A 20,161-nucleotide genomic window follows, 5' to 3' on the forward strand; every position below is an offset into this window, starting at 1 on the left:
GAATTTTCTCAAATCCTAAATTCTCAGACTCAGCGGCCGTCATAAAAGAGTTGAGTAAAATAAAAATTCTCAAAATCTGTTTTATTCTCAAATATTTGAGTTTACTACAAAGCAAACTTAAGTCCATTCTCAAGCATTGAAAATGGCTTCCATTATCTTCCGTCGACGTCGTAGGAGGCTGAATCGAGCTGTTTTGAGGCGCCCAAGGGTATTTCGGGATCTCAGTAACCCCTTAGAGTCTTTGGAGGAAGAAGAGATTTTCCAGAGATATCGTTTTTCCCCAACCAGCATCCTTTTTATTGTGAATGGCGTCCATGATCACCTTCAGAGAGACACTGCCAGGAACCGTCCTATTCCTCCGTTGATCCAGGTGCTGCTATTCCTACGTTTTGTTGCCACAGGAGCCCACTTAAGACTGATCGGGGACAGTCTCAACGTATCGGAATGCACGACTGGGAGGGTTGTTAAAGCAGTAGCGAGGGCCATCATCACAGTTTTCATGAATCTGATTAAATTCCCTTCAGGTGAACTCGCTACCAAAGTCAAGGAAGGCTTCAGAAGAGTTGCTGGTAAGCCCTATAATCAGTTGTAAACAAAATAGTCAGTGCATATTTTTAGCGAGATAATCTGATATGTGCAAGTTTTTAAATACTCTGCATAAACATGACTGAAAGATTGTTCAAAACAAACAATTATTTCAATAAATGCACTGGAAAGAAATCTTACATTTCTGTAAATTCATGAAAAATCCCTTGCAACAAACTGCATGCTTTAGTCCCACTGACATGTACGGAAGTTATTAAAGAGTTCCGCTAAGGGCCACAACTGTATTTAGTGCAATTCTCTAAAAAGGTGGTGGATCCAAGTTCCAACACAAAGTTTCAAAGCAAAGTTGTTCTGTTTGTTAATATTGTCAATAAAAATATTGTGAAATATTAGTTACGGTATATTGACAATACTTTAATAGTGCAAAAACAAAAACAAAACAAAACAAACAAAAAAAAAAAAACAAAGCAAGAAAAAACAAAACAACATAAAACTCATGAAACACATTTAACTAGGACTTACAGTGTATAAACTGTTTATTTATTTATAATATAAAATACTTTTTTTCATATTTCCAGCATTTTATATCCTCTTCATGTTTTTATTACTGTGTTTTTAAAAAGAAACTTAATTGACTGTTGAATTTTGTTTGCCAGAAAATCATCAATAATGACAATTCAAGAAAAAAAAAAGAAAAAAAAATTAAATAAATATTTTTAGAATACCTAGAATAGAGTTTAAATGAATTTAAGGTGCCCAGCCTGTTGTTAAAAAGTACACATGTTTTGGGTTTCCCCCACAGTATTATACAAGTGAAGCAATTACCTTCATTCTTTCAATGCCCCCATATAATATAATATCTTCTTTAAAAGTCAATTATACTAAGTCTTATATTTCATGGACAGGTTTTCCCAAAGTTGTGGGCTGCATTGACGGGACCCAGATAAGAATTCAAGCCCCATCAGTAAATGAACCTGACTATGTAAACAGGAAGGGATTCCATAGCCTCAATGTTCAGGTAAATTAATTAAATTATTTAAAAAAAAAATCATATAGTCTGTTAATACTGATTTTTTTAAGTAAATATATTATTATATATATTATTGTTATCAAAACATATACTATTTTTTATGATACAAAAGTTGGTTTGACCATACTTAATAGTGATAAACTCTGCATAAATGAAAATGATAAATAATTATTAAAATATAACATTTTTAAATAATAAACATATTTATTTTTTCAGATGGTATGTGATCCCACTTTCAAGGTGACCTCACTTTGTGCCCGTTGGCCTGGATCATGTCATGATTCCAGAATTTGGAGGAACTCACATCTTTGTCAACAGTTTGAAAATGGTACTAATTATTAAAATTCTATAATGTAAATGTAGAATGTTCTCCATATATATATATATATATATATATGTATCCTTCTCCTGGATTGCATTAAAGAATGACTGCACTTAAGCTATGAGAGTTGGAACCCGGTGTTTTGCGCAAAATAAAATTCCAAAATTCATTCAATTTATGTTTTATAGATATTAAACAATTTCTTTAGAGCAGGTTTTGGTATATTATATAACATGAAAGTATTAAACAATGACGAGCGACACCAGCTTTTGAGACGGTGGTCTAGTAGTTTTCTCTCATTTCTATTGTTATTCATATTTATTACACACTTAGTAATAAATACAGGTTTTTTGCATATGCGATATGGCTGACGTCACAGTAGCCGTATCAACCCTGCAGGGCTGATATGGATTTGCGGGGCTGATATCCGTATCAGCCCTGCAAATCCATATCAGCCCTGCAGGGCTGATACGGCTATTGTGACGTCAATATCACACCCTTAGTAAATTAAACCACAAAACAGTACTTGTGATCATACACAATTGTTGGTGCGTTCATATTCTCTTAATTTTAACTTTTTGAAAATAAGGTTAATCTTAATTTACAAATACATGCAATACTATAGAATATTTTCAAATGACGGATCAAGTGCATTGAAATAACAGTAGAAACAAACCCAAATCTTATGAGACATTAGACTATGTACATGTATGTAAGAAGTCCATGCATGATTATTTACTTACTTTCTTCTCAACTGAATGTGTTCTGTATTTTATTACTAAGTATGTAATAAATATAATAAAACATACCCTTTTCCACATCACATCCTGTATCAGCCCTCGACCAATATCAGCCCTCGGGCCTTCGGCCCTCTGGCTGATATTGGTGTCTCGGGCTGATACAGGATGTGATATGGAAAAGGGTATGTATTATTCTCTATGCATACCAGTTTTCAACGACTTTGTTTACATCGAGCCGCAACTTGTCCATTTTTCTTATTTGCACAGAATGTGTATTTTAACTTAAATTTATACATATCCAAAGGACAATGTTGGTCAAGTTGCGGCTCATATCTAATTTTAAAAAAAATATCCCAAAACTAGGGTCGAGATAACTACTAAATTAAACGGTCACCGTGCATCAACGATTGATATGATAATCACCTTAGTCACGTGACATTCTGCTGTTCGATACGCTTATGCTTTCATTGAACATTTCGTTGTGTGTAAGTCTCTGTTGTGATAGTATCTATTGTACTTCAAACTATGGGATATTTTTGCGCAAATTTTAATAGGGTTTGAAGATAAAATGTCTCTTATTAAACTTTATGTTTTACATTAGGGGTGTTTGGAAAGAAATCTGGCATTGACAGTGTCAATAGTAAGTACGTGTATCTATAGGCTTATGTCGCCTCTGTATTATGGTCTGTAGAGCGAGACATCTACCCCATCCCTTATCATCAGAATCATTTCATAATTGTGCACCATAAAATCGACAAGATCTCTCTCTTCTCCATTTAAATTCGTAGTGCGAAAAAAAATCATATGTGCTAATGTTTACATTCGACAACCATGCGGTTTAAATGACTCCGCCTATTTGCGGATACCTTAGATTCGAAATTGGTCCCGTTCAAATTTCCGGAATTTAAGGCTTTTACATGTTCTTTTCAATTACATTTTCTGTAATTATAGAAATATGTATGACAAAAAATTCTAGAAATAAATATCACAAGCATGTGCTTGCACATTAATCATAGATTAATTTATTGATATATTGTAATGTTAAGCTTAAAATGGGTAGACAAAAAGGTTCCAACTCTCATAGCTTAAGTGCAGTCATTCTTTAAAGCCATTAATCATATGTTCTAGCTTGACTTAAGCATGCATTTATATAGCCTTTTTTAATACTCTTTTCAGGGTTGCATGATGGGATTCTGCTCGGTGATTCTGGATACCCCCTCACAAGATATCTGATGACGCCCTACTTAGCACCAGTGACACGATCTGAGGAGAGGTATAATGCCAGCCTATGTCAGACCCGTGTCTTGATTGAGCAGACCTTTGGCATCATGAAGAGGCGATTCCAAGCTCTCCAAACCGGGTTCAGGGTATCCCCAGACCAAGCAGTACAGTTCATTACAGCTTGTGTGGTACTGCATAATCTGGGAATTGACAGGGGGGACATTTGTGTGCAGCAGAATTTGACAAACATTGATGTTGCCGCCTGCATCCAGCAGCATATCATGGAACCAGGACAAGTCCGCAATGATGGAGTGTTGAAGAGGGCAGCGATAACACAGGGATTTTTTTGAAAGAAATATTAATGCAAACTTTAGATTGATAAGTGTCCCTAGTTTACTTGAGATTATCCAGAGAAGTAAACAATAAAGCCAAGTCAGATAAAACATTCATATATTTAATTTTATTAACTTAATTTTTCATGAAAATGAATCAGATTTGCTCTCTCTCTCTCTCTCTCTCTCTCTCTCTCTCTCTCTCTTAATTTCTCTTTCTCACACATATACAACATGTTTTCAAAGGTTTTTAAAATATAATAGGCCTATGAGCTACAATACTCACATAATTCACATTGTTTCGCCTTGGTAAATTAAGATCTAAGCTAACTTGAATTTGCACAATTTAAGGTATTTACATCCTTGTGTGATGTCAGAGGTCTAGCTAAAAATGTTATTATTTCAATTATTTTTATTTATTCATTTTACTGAAAAATTAAGTTAATAATACACCACGGTCAATGACCTTGTGACCTTGACTGTGACCAATATGCTAAAAATAGATTTTTTGAACTTTGTTGCCGCCGGGCGCATAGTGTTTCACAAACACATCTTGTTTCATTCAGTAACTACTTTATTGTACTTCTAATGTAAAATAGTTTCCTGACATTCACAATTCAAAATTATTTATAAAGTAATTAAAATGTAAGAATTGTCTGGCTCGATTTTTTTATACTGAAATATACTTCTGCTTGTTTAGGGTTTCTATTTTTAAAAAATAAGGCAACCTATGATTTCTTTTGCAATTCATTTGTTAATTAAACTATATTGTGTGAAAATAAACCCATTTTTCTGACTTTCAACCATTAAAATTGTGATGGTGGAAACGCCTTTTATAAAAGCTTGATATGTAAAACCCAGAAGTCTGATATTCATTAAATAGTATGTATTGTCTACTCGTGTTTACAGTCTTGTTAAGATCAGGATTAAACTGTATTAGAAGAGTTATAATTGTTTTGAAAAAAAAATCACACAAGTTTCTATTTTAGTAACCATGACAACACCCAATAAGAACAGACTGAAGGACAGACAGCTTGACAGACAGACAACAGTGATCAGAACTGTTGGTTCATATGAGTTAAAGATAAAATAAAAGCATAATTAAAGTTCTGATGAGATGTTAACCAACATTTCAGGGTAATTAGTTTGAATATCCAACATAAGCTTCTGCTTCTTCAGCTCGAGAACTTCCTTCTGGAGGTCCAGAATTTCCCTCTCTTTCTTGGCGTTTAGGATCACCTGCTGTAATCTTTCGTTATCAAGCTTCAAATATTCCTCTTCTAGCTCTTCACGCTTTCTTCTGTTGTTTTCACCTATCAAATTAAATTTCAAATGCATTAAATCTAAAAGTTTATAAAAATTGTCCTTTTTTATATTTTATTTATGTCAAATTGGTTTTACATATTAAATGTACTGTGTACTGTATTAACATTTTTTTCATCTAATTTATTGTCAGATCATATTGAAATGATTCAATATATGTGTTCTATTTGCCGAAAAAAATCACTTGAATTCTGCTTTGTGCTATTTTCTTAAGTTTTTGGTAATTGTCAGCCTAATTGAAAAGAAATTACACTATTTAATTTTTTTATAATAAAAATATTGTACAGTATGTCACACTCAAAAATATATTGAACTGTCTATTAATTTAACTACAATTATTTTTATCAATAATTCATATCAATATAATCAAATAAATATATGAATTATGTGAATGAATATTATTTTCTCTTTTTATTTGATATGAGAGAGAGAGAGAGAGAGAGAGAGAGAGAGAGAGAGAGAGAGAGGGGGGGGGCTACATTTTGCAAACAAACCTTTCTTTTCTTTTATCTTGTGGCTAACAGATGATGTGCCAGCTTCTTGTCTTGTTTGGGTGTTAAACAAAGAATCTAAATCTGCAAAATTATTCATCAAATGTGTCTCAAAAGTTCCTCTTTTTTTTTTTTATAAATTTTTTTTTTTTATAAATTTATCTTGAACTTTGTTAATCAATTTTTTTTCTTCTCATTAATAATTAAGAATTTCAAAAATAAACAGATACTGAACAAATTAAATCAACATCATTTTGCATTGTCTAGTTAAATAAATTTTTTGTCCTAATTTTACACTCCATATATTAAAATCTGTGTAATTAAGGACAAATCAATACCTTGTGCATTTCTTTCCACATTTTCCTTATTGGCATTTTCAGGGAGTTGGACTGTGATGGAACTGACTGTTGGAGCTGTAAAAACAAAAATTGATTAAAAAAAAAACTTACCATAATTGAAGAAACAAACGAATTAAAAATCTTATAGGGCATCAACCCTTATAATTAGTGTCCGAAGCTATAGCTTTGGCAATTAAAGTAAACAGTTGAATATACAGTGGACCTTCAGATATCCGGACACCAATATATCTGGATGCTTCAGTATCCAGACAATTTTTCATCAGGACAGAATTTTTAAATGTTATTTTGTCCTGTTTAACTGGTGATTCAGGAATTTGGATGCTTCACATATCCAGACAAATTGACTAGGAACCAAAGCATCTGGATAAATGAGATTCCACTGTAGCACTATACTATACATTCAATAATAAATGAATTTGTTTTTTAGGTTTCCCTGTGTGTGAAATGGGTCACAGTAAAAGCTAATGTGTGTTATTCAATTTGTTTGCACACACACCGTTGTAGTTATGAGACTATAGTTATTTAATATATCTTGCAAAAATAATGATTCAATGCTAATTTTTTTTTATTACCATCTGTGTCTATCCCTCCCTCCAAGCCTTCCAAATGTGGTTCACCACTAGAGAGCTGAAGAAATGTCTCCTCTCCAGGAGTAAATGGTGGGGGTGGTGGACCTCCACCAGTTTTGGGTCTCTTCATCCCATCTAATTTCTCTTTGCCTGTTTAATAAAAAGACATCTTAAAGTTTTTTGATTTTCATTGTAGATATAGGCCAGTATCTGTGAATATGAGGCTCTGGCAGGCATGAAACTTAACTTATAGTCATACATGTATTTTCTTTCCTAAAGAAACCATTGTGCATAAAACTCACTGTAGACTAACCTAGTTTTCACATTCTTTTTTTTCATTATTGAAACCTTACTGCAGTATTGTACTAATTTTCATCAAGTTTACCCGATAAAACTCCAGGATCATAGAAAATTAACAAAATAAATAGAAAATAAATAAAAAAAAAATAAATGTAAACAAAAATATTTTTCTGGATAATTTTCAGAATTCAAAACATTTAAATATTTACCAGAGTCAATGCACAGAATTAAAAGTATATATTATGTATTTATTATGAAATTCTTACTTCTTGATTTGATGTTGTAATACTTCTTCTTCACCTCTTGTGTATCCCTTCTCTTGCTATCAAATTGTCTAAAAAAAAAAAAAAAAAAAAAAAAAGAAGTACTAAATGTATGCAGTGGTATGAAGTATTTTAATATTTTTAATAATGTAACTCCTTATGAACTAGACATTCATCCAGGCTATCAAATTAAAGCACAAAAAGTGCATGTAAATGGAAACATAAATAATGAAAAATTGAGTAAAATGAATGCGAGCTATTATGGTTTACTTCCATATGTTTAAATTATTTTCATTTAAAATTTCTGATTAATGCTCCATGAGGTGAAAAATGTATAAATATGTTAAAATAAAGGGTGATGAAAAAACTGAATGTAACAGGGTTATGGAATCGTTATAACGAAAACACCTGTCAGGGTTCGACACACTGTTTATTAATGGTTGTAGATATAAGTATATTCACTATTGCCTATTGTGAGGGAATAGGCAAGCACCCATATGGTTTATCACACCACTACAGTATATAGCTGGGAGTCCAGATGATAACAGAAGATGAACATAGTCTAGGTCAATAGTCAATTGGTCAAATTCTGTCACAACAAAATGGAACCTCTCTATCAACAGAATCTGGACAAAGAGTGACCAGAAAGAACCAAGAACACTTTGGAGGGAATTTGACAAACCAATAAAACACAAGAACACAAAACTAAAACCCAATAGAAACAAATGACTTATATAACTTATGGCCAGGGCCTTAATTATATCCCTAAAGGCAAATAACAGGGTAGCAGTCTGTTACACCTGAATGGCCATACACTTATCTAATAAGCTGAAATAAAAATATATACAAATAGAATACAAAATAATTTGATATTTATTAATTAATTAGAAATTAATTAATAAATCATCACTCTTACATAAACATGCAGTGACAATATATGTAGTGTAGGACAAGGGGGCAGACTTTCTTTTCTGAGCATATATCATTATGCCAATTAGTAAGTACTTTGAAGTTTTTTCATGAATACTTAATTTTTGGTCAAAATCATGTTTTCTCCCTCACATTTATATAGGGCCTAATGTTATACTTTAATCTGTCACACAAATCAGTACATTTTGAAAAAAATACCCTGGTTGTAGAGCTTTAGCGTCCCTTCCTGCATCTATGGCCCATAAGCTTTTTTCCCTTAATTGTGTCTACCCATAGTGGATAGACACAATTAATGGAAAAAAGCTTCCAAGGTAATGAGTTCTCACCATTGATTCGTAAAATTGAATATTTTTTCCAGAACTACATGAATTTTTTTTATCAGTTGTGAATTCAGACAGACATCTGAATTACGTGTTTTTGTTTACCATGTTTACTATTGTTCCAAAAATAGATTTTAAGAAACCCAAGGTATAAAAATAAATATACAACACATGTGCAATACAGCATTAATGCATGCTTGATAGAAATTTGCGACAGCTTATAATCATTCTTACGAGTTCAGAGCGTCGGCAATGCATTGCCACTCCCTCTCCCGTATTTCCCTCTGTTTTCCCCTCGCCCCACTTCCTTTAAAAGGCCCAAACAACGTATCCGCACGTTGTTTGACGCTCTCTATTAGGGCCACCTCTTCCCCACTGCTCCAGTTTTGAGAGCGTTTCCCTTTTCTCTCTTCCATTGTTATCAATACACAAAGCAGACGACAATAAATATTTAGGTATACGTAATTTATTTATTTATTTACATGTAACCAAAGTTGTTTCTTACCTTTTGACAAAAAAGAGCTCCGCTGGGCCGCTTCAATCAGCGAAAAAAATCCGCGAAAACAGTCTCGCGAGAAAAAAATCTTGAGAAAATTCTCAACTCAAGTCTTGAGAATTACTCAGCTGAGAATAGTCTCAAATCGTTTTATGACGGCCGATTTAAGAAAATTCTTAGCTGAGTAATTCTCAAGACTTGAGTTGAGAATTTTTTTGAGAATTCTCAAAGTTTTATGACGGCGGACCCAGGTCTTGTCAGGGTTCGGTTACAGAGTCGGCATGTCGCATCAAGAACATATCAGTTATGGATCAAGTATGATGAAGGAAATATTATTGCATGGTACTGTAAATGCAGGGCTGGAGCAAGGGTAGTTGGAATGTGCTCCCACATTGCTGCCATTCCGTGGTATCTTGGAAATGCCCGACACAATATCCAGACTGGATTTGGTGTTCGAAACTGGGGAGACTTTGTTGAGGATGCAAACAGCATTCCAACACCAGTTGATGAAAGTGAATCTTCAGATGAAGGAGGTAGTGAAACAGAAGAATAAACTTCAGATAAATTGACAGCCATTTACAATGGGTTGCTAAATATGTAAATATTTTATTTCATTCAGATTTCCCATTTGATTACTCTGTGAGTGTTATGTCAGATTTGGCAATGTGTCACTTAATGTGTAAATAGTTTCTTAGATTTAATTTTCTTGTTAAAGATTTACTGCATGACTGTTATGTAAAAAAAAAAAAAAAAGAAATTATGGGCTGCTCCATATGAAAAAAAATTTTTATTTCATATTTGTGTTTAATTTACTATGTGAGTGTTATATCGGATGCGGTAATTAGCCGCTCCATGTGTAAATATTTTTTTATTTTCATGTTTGATTTACTATGTGAGTGTTATGTCGGATGCGGTAATTGGCCGCTCCATATGAAAATATTTTTTTTTATTTTCATGTTTGATTTAATATGTGAGTGTTATGTCGGATGCGGTAATTGGCCGCTCCATATGTAAATATTTTTTTTTATTTTCATATTTGATTTACTATGTGAGTGTTATGTCGGATGCGGTAATTGGCCGCTCCATATGTAAATATTTTTTTAATTTTCATGTTTGATTTACTATGTGAGTGTTATTTCGGATGCGGTAATTGGCCGCTCCATATGAAAATATTTTTTTTTATTTTCATGTTTGATTTACTATGTGAGTGTTATTTCGGATGCGGTAATTGGCCGCTCCATATGTAAATATTTTTTTATTTTCATGTTTGATTTAATATGTGAGTGTTATGTCGGATGCGGTAATTGGCCGCTCCATATGTAAATATTTTTTTTTATTTTCATGTTTGATTTACTATGTGAGTGTTATATCGGATGCGGTAATTGGCCGCTCCATATGTAAATATTTATTTTATTTTCATGTTTGATTTACTATGTGAGTGTTCTGTCGGATGCGGTAATTGACCGCTCTTATGTTAATATTTTTTTTTTACTTTCATGTTTGATTTACTATGTGAGTGTTATATCGGATGCGGTAATTGGCCGCTCCATGTGTAAATATTTTTTTTTATTTTCATGTTTGATTTACTATGTGAGTGTTATTTCGGATGCGGTAATTGGCCGCTCCATATGAAAATATTTTTTTTTATTTTCATGTTTGATTTACTATGTGAGTGTTATGTCGGATGCGGTAATTGGCCGCTCCATATGTAAATATTTTTTTTTTATTTTCATGTTTGATTTACTATGTGAGTGTTATGTTGGGTGCGGTAATTGGCCGCTCCATATGAAAATATTTTTTTTTTATTTTCATGTTTGATTTACTATGTGAGTGTTATATCGGATGCGGTAATTGGCTGCTCCATATGAAAATATTTTTTTTTATTTTCATGTTTGATTTACTATGTGAGTGTTATGTCGGATGCGGTAATTGGCCGCTCCATGTGTAAATATTTTTTTTATTTTCATGTTTGATTTACTATGTGAGTGTTTTGTTGGGTGAGGTAATTGCTCCATAAGGAAGGATATGGAAATAACGAACAGTATTCAATCTCAACGTCCATTAAACAAATATACAAAATAAGAGCAGAGCAAACACGGACCTCTGAAACATCAGAGGTGAGATCAGGTCCCATGGAGGAGTGAGCATCCCCTGCCGACCGGTCACACCCGCCTTGTGCTCGTTGTCATAATCAGGAAATAACGGAAAAAATCCATAAGTAAATCCATAAGTAAATGATTTCTTTTGATTGTCATGTTTGATTTACTTTATGAGGTTTTTGTCGGGTGTGGTAATTGGCCGCTCTATATGTAAATAATTTTCCTTTTCACATTTGATTTACTATGTGAGTGTTATGTTGGATGTAGTAATTGGCTGCTCCTTATGTAAAATAATTTCTTTTTTCACATTTGATTTACCATGTGAGTGTTTTGTAGGTTCGGTAATTGGCCGCTCCATATATACAATGTGAGTGTTATGTCGGGTATACGAACATGTAAATGTTTTGTTTCTTTTCTCATATTTGATTTACTGTGTTAGTGTTATGTTAGATACGGTATTGGTACAGTGGGCATCTTCACGTATAATTTTTTCCCATTAATTTAACATACACATTAGCCCCTCCAGATGTAGCCTATATTTATTTCAACTTTTATGTAAAATGTTTGCAATTGTATTTGGCAAATGTGGAAATAAATCACATCATAAAAAGAATTTTAATTCTGAGAAGAAGCAGCTGCTTCAATACTCTGAGTAAGTAAGATGTATGCAGTTTCAATACTCTGAGTAAGTAAGATGTATGCATGATAATAGGCAACTTATTGCACAGACAGTATAATACCAATATGTGTGTAACATTGTATCTCAAATTCTTAATATTGAATAAATATTTTTTAATATATGTATATATAAAGATTTGATTTTGTTTTTTTTAAATGAAGTATTTTAAACCCTTTTTAAGAGAAAGCTAGAAAACAAACATCCCCCTAAACACACACAAACTCCAAGAGAGAGAGAGAGAGAGAGAGAAATTCTTTTTAGTTACATTGATTAAAAAATTTGGTTTTTTTTTATTTCAGCAAAACCTTCTGATATTCTTTTCTTTTAAAACACTGATATATTGCAACCTCTTTCATTAATACCCCCTCTTAATGGAGTTGGAGCCGAGGGGATAAAGTAACACAAGTGTGTGTGGGTTTGTTTGTTTATGGGTGAGTGAGTTTTGTGCTGTGCGAAAAGGAGCGACGTAATTTGCATCAAAATTGACATAAAATTCTGCTTTGATTTATAGATGCACTCTTTGCGAGAGTGCTTTGTTTTCTTTTAAAACGGTGATATTGCAGACTTTCCTCATTTAAAAAAAAGATAAGAGAATTAAAGGAAAACAAATACAGACAGAGAGAGAGAGTTCTTCATTATGCTAAGATATTACATGTATATCCATTACAAAGTGTCACACTATATAGAAACCTCAGTTTCTTTGCTAAAAGTGACTGGTTAATCATAATGATCCATGCAATGCATAATGCACTACCAACTGCTTACCATGCAGTTGTGTTAAAAGCTACAGAGAGCATACAACAGAGGGTGACTGATAATCAAAGAGTGTATATTGTCTTAAAGCAAAGAGTGCAAATTACTGGATATCAAAAATGACAACATTGAACATTTACATGAATTATTGTGCAAACAAAGATGTCATTTATAAAAGCAAATACATGAGGTATTGAGGTTTATAGAATGTACTATTTGTAAAAGAATTTATTGAAATAAGACTTTAATCTCATTATTATAAAAAAAACATTGAACTGATACATTCAACATATTAGTTCATGCTTTATGTCAGAGATGCATATAATTCTGCAACCATAAGTACTGAGTATATGTAAAATAAAATAATGGGAACTGGATAATAATCAATATATGTAATTTAAAGCCAATACTTCTTTCACTCATCTACAATTATGATGAGTCGATTCTTTTCCATGTATAAATCTATAGCGTCCTTTATGTCTTACTTTACTAATTTTTTTTTAAACAAATGTTTGGCACAAAAATAGCATTAAATTAAGTATCAGTCACATTATCCAGCGATGTGATATACGATGAGAAACCGATTTAAAAAAAAAAAATGAAAATGGCTTGGTTGCCACTCGGACACCTTTAGTTATTGGACGACGGTGACTTAGAAAGCAATTACTAGTCATCTCAAATAGAAAATCACAGGAAATATGGTAAATTTTTTCCTAAATAGTTGAATTAAAGCGTAGTTTGATGGATTATCAACCATGAACATTAATTTTACCTTATATAGATAATGTAACGTCATGGCGTTATAATATAAAACGTCATGACGTTACAACATAATATAAAACGTTAACGTTATATGACGTTCTGTGGTATTCACTTGGAATACAATACCAACTTTAAAGGACTCTAAAATGAAAACTAGAAAAGATATTGTTAAAAGGTAAATTGCAATATAACCTACAAACCCTTGAGTTCTATTTGAGAGAGTTTCATTTATTTTGGTAACTAGGCCGTATTTTGTATTTCGTGGCTTAACCTCTTTTTGTTTACTTGATTAACCCATAGCAACAATTTTGAGCACATGAAAGCCAAAATACTCAGTTCTCTATGAAAATTTGAGAATCATACTTTATGAACATTTCAATAATATTGGTACACAGAATCAAGATTACGAGACATTCATGATTGACATGTAAAATATTTGCAGGTAGAAAAAATGCATCAAATTATAAATTAAATCAAAACTAAGAATGTTACCATGGTAATGGGTATAAACATTTTTGTTTATATCATTTTTAATCGGCAATTTATTAAAGAAATAAATTCAAAATTTTAATTAGCTCACCTGAGCCGAAGAACTTGTGGTTCTGGGGCCTCTTGTTTAAATATTTTATAATCTAAATGTTGTTGTTAAAAATATACTTCATTTGAACGATGATAAAAGATTTATTAAATCAAAAACCTGGCAAATGCCTTGACGAGGTTCATATGAATACATTTGTATATCATAGTGCGATTTTTGTTGTCATACCCAACTAAACAGTATGTGATAGTGAGATTGCAATCTAAGATCTATTGATCCAACATATATGATTTTAAACAATGAAAACTTTTAAAAGTATTTATTTGATCCATTCAATTTAATTGTCAAAGACATAGGATCTAGTTTTGAGCTGCGGGACGTGGAGACCGGTCCTTAAGATGAAACCGCAAAAACCGAGGCCCCGTGTCGCAGTAGGTGCTGGCACGAAAAGATCCCTCACTGCTCAAAGGCCCTGAGAGCCGAGCATAGGACAAAATTTGTAGGCAACATAACTTCTTATTTTTAAATTCTGAAATCAAATTTTACAAGAAATTAAATTTTTGAGACTTTTCTGCAAATGAAGGACCATTTTACAATTTCATATCTCCATGGAAACAGGAATTTCTCCTTAGCAACACATCATAGAATGATAATTTTAGCACATTCATGCACAAATGTTAAAGATTCTTCAATCATTTTGTAAAAAATGAATCAGGCAGATTTAAAGAAAGCAATAAGTATCTTATTCAATTCTTTTTATTATTGGATAATGCCATGGCAACGATTTTGAGCACATAGCAACCAATATAATCAATATAAAAGAACTTTAACAGTATTTGTATACAGAATCTACGTCACAGAACATTGGCATTTAAATGATTGCAGGTACAAAATATATGTACATGTAAATGTATATAATTTTATTATGCAATCAAGCTTTAAAAACCCTAACCAAAAAGATTGCCATGGAAACAGGTGTAAATATCCATGCGTTTCAAGAATTTTTGACTAGCTTTAAATCGTTTAACCTGTGTTGATTTCTTCACAACATGGCCGAGAATGAAAAATCTGTCAGTCATCTTGTACATAACACGTACAATTGTAAAAGATTCTTCAATCCATTGTTTTAAAATTTAATCAGGCATATATAAGAATGCAATTAGATTCTTTAAATTTTTGTTTACTTGATTAACCCATAGCAACAATTCTGAGCACATGAAAGCCAAAATACTCAGTTCTCTATGAAAATTTGAGAATCATACTTTATGAACATTTCAGTAATATTGGTACACAGAATCAAGATTACGAGACATTCATGATTGACATGTAAAATATTTGCAGGTAGAAAAAATGCATCAAATTATAAATTAAATCAAAACTAAGAATGTTACCATGGTAATGGGTATAAACATTTTTGTTTATATCATTTTTAATCGGCAATTTATTAAAGAAATAAATTCAAAATTTTAATTAGCTCACCTGAGCCGAAGAACTTGTGGTTCTGGGGCCTCTTGTTTAAATATTTTATAATCTAAATGTTGTTGTTAAAAATATACTTCATTTGAACGATGATAAAAGATTTATTAAATCAAAAACCTGGCAAATGCCTTGACGAGTTTCATATGATTACATTTGTATATCATAGTGCGATTTTTGTTGTCATAGCCAACTAAACAGTATGTGATAGTGAGATTGCAATCTAAGATCTATTGATCCAACATATGTGATTTTAAACAATGAAAACTTTTAAAAGTATTTATTTGATCCATTCAATTTAATTGTCAAAGACATAGGATCTAGTTTTGAGCTGCGGGACGTGGAGACCGGTCCTTAAGATGAAACCGTAAAAACCGAGGCCCCGTGTCGCAGTAGGTGCTGGCACGAAAAGATCCCTCACTGCTCAAAGGCCCTAAGAGCCGAGCATAGGACAAAATTTGTAGGCAACATAACTTCTTATTTTTAAATTCTGAAATCAAATTTTACAAGAAATTAAATTTTTGAGACTTTTCTGCAAATGAAGGACCATTTTACAATTTCATATCTCCATGGAAACAGGAATTTCTCCTTAGCAACACATCATAGAATGATAATTTTAGCACATTCATGCACAACTGTTAAAGATTCTTCAATCATTTTGTAAAAAATGAATCAGGCAGATTTAAAGAAAGCAATTAGCATCTTATTCAATTCTTTTTATTATTGGATAATGCCATGGCAACGATTTTGAGCACATAGCAACCAATATAATCAATATAAAAGAACTTTAACAGTATTTGTATACAGAATCTACGTCACAGAACATTGGCATTTAAATGATTGCAGGTACAAAATATATGTACATGTAAATGTATATAATTTTATTATGCAATCAAGCTTTAAAAACCCTAACCAAAAAGATTGCCATGGAAACAGGTGTAAATATCCATGCCTTTCAAGAATTTTTGACTAGCTTTAAATCGTTTAACCTGTGTTGATTTCTTCACAACATGGCCGAGAATGAAAAATCTGTCAGTCATCTTGTACATAACACGTACAATTGTAAAAGATTCTTCAATCCATTGTTTTAAAATTTAATCAGGCATATATAAGAATGCAATTAGATTCTTTAAATTTTTGTTTACTTGATTAACCCATAGCAACAATTTTGAGCACATGAAAGCCAAAATACTCAGTTCTCTATGAAAATTTGAGAATCATACTTTATGAACATTTCAGTAATATTGGTACACAGAATCAAGATTACGAGACATTCATGATTGACATGTAAAATATTTGCAGGTAGAAAAAATGCATCAAATTATAAATTAAATCAAAACTAAGAATGTTACCATGGTAATGGGTATAAACATTTTTGTTTATATCATTTTAATCGGCAATTTATTAAAGAAATAAATTCAAAATTTTAATTAGCTCACCTGAGCCGAAGAACTTGTGGTTCTGGGGCCTCTTGTTTAAATATTTTATAATCTAAATGTTGTTGTTAAAAATATACTTCATTTGAACGATGATAAAAGATTTATTAAATCAAAAACCTGGCAAATGCCTTGACGAGGTTCATATGATTACATTTGTATATCATAGTGCGATTTTTGTTGTCATAGCCAACTAAACAGTATGTGATAGTGAGATTGCAATCTAAGATCTATTGATCCAACATATATGATTTTAAACAATGAAAACTTTTAAAAGTATTTATTTGATCCATTCAATTTAATTGTCAAAGACATAGGATCTAGTTTTGAGCTGCGGGACGTGGAGACCGGTCCTTAAGATGAAACCGCAAAAACCGAGGCCCCGTGTTGCAGTAGGTGCTGACACGAAAAGATCCCTCACTGCTCAAAGGCTCTGAGAGCCGAGCATAGGACAAAATTTGTAGCCCTCCACCGGCAAGTGGTGGCGTCTACATATGAGTGAAAAATTCTCGAGAGGGGGGTAAAACAACATACGATCAAATCAAATCTAGTTTTGAAGTAAATAGTAATAAATTAATAGATAATGATATATATTAAAAGATCCCGCTAAAAGTTTACATTGTTGGTATGCTTGCATACTTATAGCCGAGTTGTAAAAGAATCAGCATTTTTAATTTAGTCATAGGTCTTTTCAAGATCGTTTTGTTTGCCCATCTAATTAAGAACCTCCCCCTTTTCCAACATCCGACACTAACTTACATTTAATTTATAATTTAGATTTAAGTTTTGTAAAATAAGTTTGTTCATAAAAAGGAAATGGACCAGATACGAATTCTGATTTTTTCTTTTAGTGAACTTACAAAATGACCATGGGTGAAGGACATGACACACCCTACCGTCATAAACAATATTTGTATGAAGTATACATGTACTTGATTCAAGTTTATTAATAAGAAAAATCTGAACTGGACACATATTTCAAACTTTTTCTTTCAGTTACCTTTAACTTGCACAAACGACCTTAAATCAAGGAAATAAAACACCCTCAGGTCATAGCAACCTTTATTCAAAATGGGAACTCACCAACTTTATCCTTGAGAAAGATATGGACACGAATTATGACATTTTTCTTACAGTGACCTTAAAGTTGCTCAAACGACCCTGGATCAAGATCGTGACACAATCTATGGTCATGAACAATCTTTGCGTGAAGTAGTAGTTTCTAATGTCCCTCCGTGAAGTAGACATGGACTGGACACGTTTGCACAGATGGACATGATTCTTCTGTACCTTTTCCAAACTTTGATTGAATTCATTATAATATCTAGACTTTCCTTTCTGGCACAATGAATCTTGTATCACGGTATTCTCTGATAGGCTTAATATTTCCTGTGAGATAGAATTGGAGGGAGGGGGGGGGGGGGGTTGGTAACATCCATTTTAACAGTGGCCAATAACCCCCCCCCCCCAAAAAAAATTCATTGAGGTAAAACAAGTTCTTCCTTGTTTTTAAATAAGAAACACTCAAACATAGAATCACCCCACAGACAATTCAAGTCCGTAGTGACATTTTTTCAATGGGACAACCTCCGAACTAAGTTGACAAAAAATTAAATGAAATACATTAAACAAAACAAAACAAACCTGTGCATCGCACTCTAACATTCATTTTGGGGAGAAGGGGGGTCTCTAACTTTTTGGCACTTTTTTCTTTTAAATACCTGAATTTGCATATTTTGACCTTCCGGCAACAATAGGGGCGGGCCCCCCCCCCCAATCAAACCTACATTTTAAAACTACAGCAAAAGATAATTCTCAGAAAAAGGGATTCATGCGGGGACAATTTAAACGATTCTCTTCATTCATTAAAATATCTCAATATATTAAAATATAAGAAGAGGGATTTTTTTCTTATGCATACTCCTTTTTATGAATTTTTATGCATACTTCTTAAGGACCCTCTCTACACAAGTGAAAACATTTTTTTGGACATTGAGAAAAATATATTGTATAAGGCCACACCAATTTAATTTCTTTTTCGTCGCACATTTGATGAAAAAAGTACGAGCGGGCTAGCGGTTAAATCATATTATTAATTTAAAAATTTAAACATAACGCAGGTGCGATTTAATCATTGATACAACGTTAACCCGCAATTTTTGATAACGTCACAGCTATTGTAACGTCATTAACGTGTGACGTTACGTTTTTTGGCAATTCAAAAATTTACGTTGGCAGCGAAAGGGTTAATTTTGTTGATAAACATTTATAAAGTCTAACTCCTGGTACCCAGACAAAATTAAGCATTCTGTAACCTAACCTACAAAATATAACGCGCAATTCCTTTCAACATTATGGTATTATATGTGCCCGCCAATAGTGTTCAATCAAAAAGATTTAGTGTAATTTTCTTAATGAGATCTATTAAAACTCTACGACATTTGAATCTCTATAATACACGGGAAACCTTGTCGCCGCTCACCACAGTACTTATATGTAGGAACTATATGCATTTTTAATATATAGGAACACCAAAATGTATATTGTTTTATTAATTTGCGTTACTTAACTTTCCAACATCACAAACTGCTTCTGAAGGAGCACACCAGTTCTGAAAGGCGCTAAATTCATGATAAATAATTATGAAAGACAAAAATAAGAAAATGTTAATATAAGCATTGAATTCCAATTTTTGGATGCCGTCGGTCTTATAACACACCTAGCCCAGCCGACAAATTATAAAACTACGCTAACGCGCGTGATTCAATTTGTCGGCACGGTTAGGTGCAGGTGTGCTATAGAACTGACGGCATCCAAAAAATAACAATTCAGCTCTTAATTATTGGCATACCTCTGAACAATCAAAAAGCAACAGTCTAGTACTCTCGCTCAAGACGTCTGCATTACTGTCTTTACGTTAGTAGAGTTATAAAAATATCGACTGATACCCCTCTTTATAAAGGATTCATATATTATAAATGAAATAATATATTTATTTTGTCAAACATGCTTAAATTATCCTAATTATTTTTTTCTGAACTTAAAAATAAATGGTTTATGTTCATAACGCATTGTGTCCATATGTATTGAAGTTTTTGACACCTCTGTACAAACACTAAAAAATTAGTCAAGTTAAATTTCTTTGTTTAATTAATGAGTATTGTGATATATTATTT

At 32.5% G+C, this 20,161-nt stretch overlaps 3 protein-coding genes across 3 annotated transcripts; 2 read left to right on the forward strand and 1 right to left on the reverse strand.

The window, feature by feature from the left end:
• The first annotated feature begins 1 nt into the window (after position 1).
• Positions 2-592, forward strand: LOC134262567 (uncharacterized). The gene has a single exon (XM_062744959.1). It carries the CDS (start codon positions 143-145, stop codon positions 590-592), a length of 450 nt encoding a protein of 149 aa, XP_062600943.1. The 5' UTR covers positions 2-142.
• Positions 593-753: 161 nt separating this feature from the next.
• Positions 754-4,591, forward strand: LOC134262574 (putative nuclease HARBI1). The gene is made up of 4 exons (XM_062744965.1): positions 754-891; positions 1,452-1,564; positions 1,793-1,904; positions 3,815-4,591. The coding sequence occupies exons 3-4, from the start codon at positions 1,793-1,795 to the stop codon at positions 4,207-4,209; spliced, it is 507 nt and encodes a 168-aa protein (XP_062600949.1). The 5' UTR covers positions 754-891; positions 1,452-1,564; the 3' UTR covers positions 4,210-4,591.
• A 502-nt stretch (positions 4,592-5,093) lies between these two features.
• On the reverse strand, positions 5,094-9,481 carry LOC134262573 (myb/SANT-like DNA-binding domain-containing protein 4). Its single transcript, XM_062744964.1, has 6 exons — positions 8,981-9,481; positions 7,500-7,567; positions 6,937-7,083; positions 6,344-6,418; positions 6,009-6,089; positions 5,094-5,504 (listed from the first exon to the last, which is right to left on the reverse strand). Exons 1-6 carry the CDS (start codon positions 9,160-9,162, stop codon positions 5,293-5,295), a joined length of 765 nt encoding a protein of 254 aa, XP_062600948.1. The 5' UTR covers positions 9,163-9,481; the 3' UTR covers positions 5,094-5,292.
• Between the last annotated feature and the right edge of the window lie 10,680 nt (positions 9,482-20,161).

This window comes from Saccostrea cucullata, unplaced genomic scaffold (assembly GCF_032062105.1).
Source record: "Saccostrea cucullata isolate Sc308-1 unplaced genomic scaffold, CSIRO_AGI_Scuc_v1 ctg2199, whole genome shotgun sequence".
NCBI classification, from domain to species: Eukaryota; Metazoa; Mollusca; class Bivalvia; order Ostreida; family Ostreidae; genus Saccostrea; species Saccostrea cuccullata.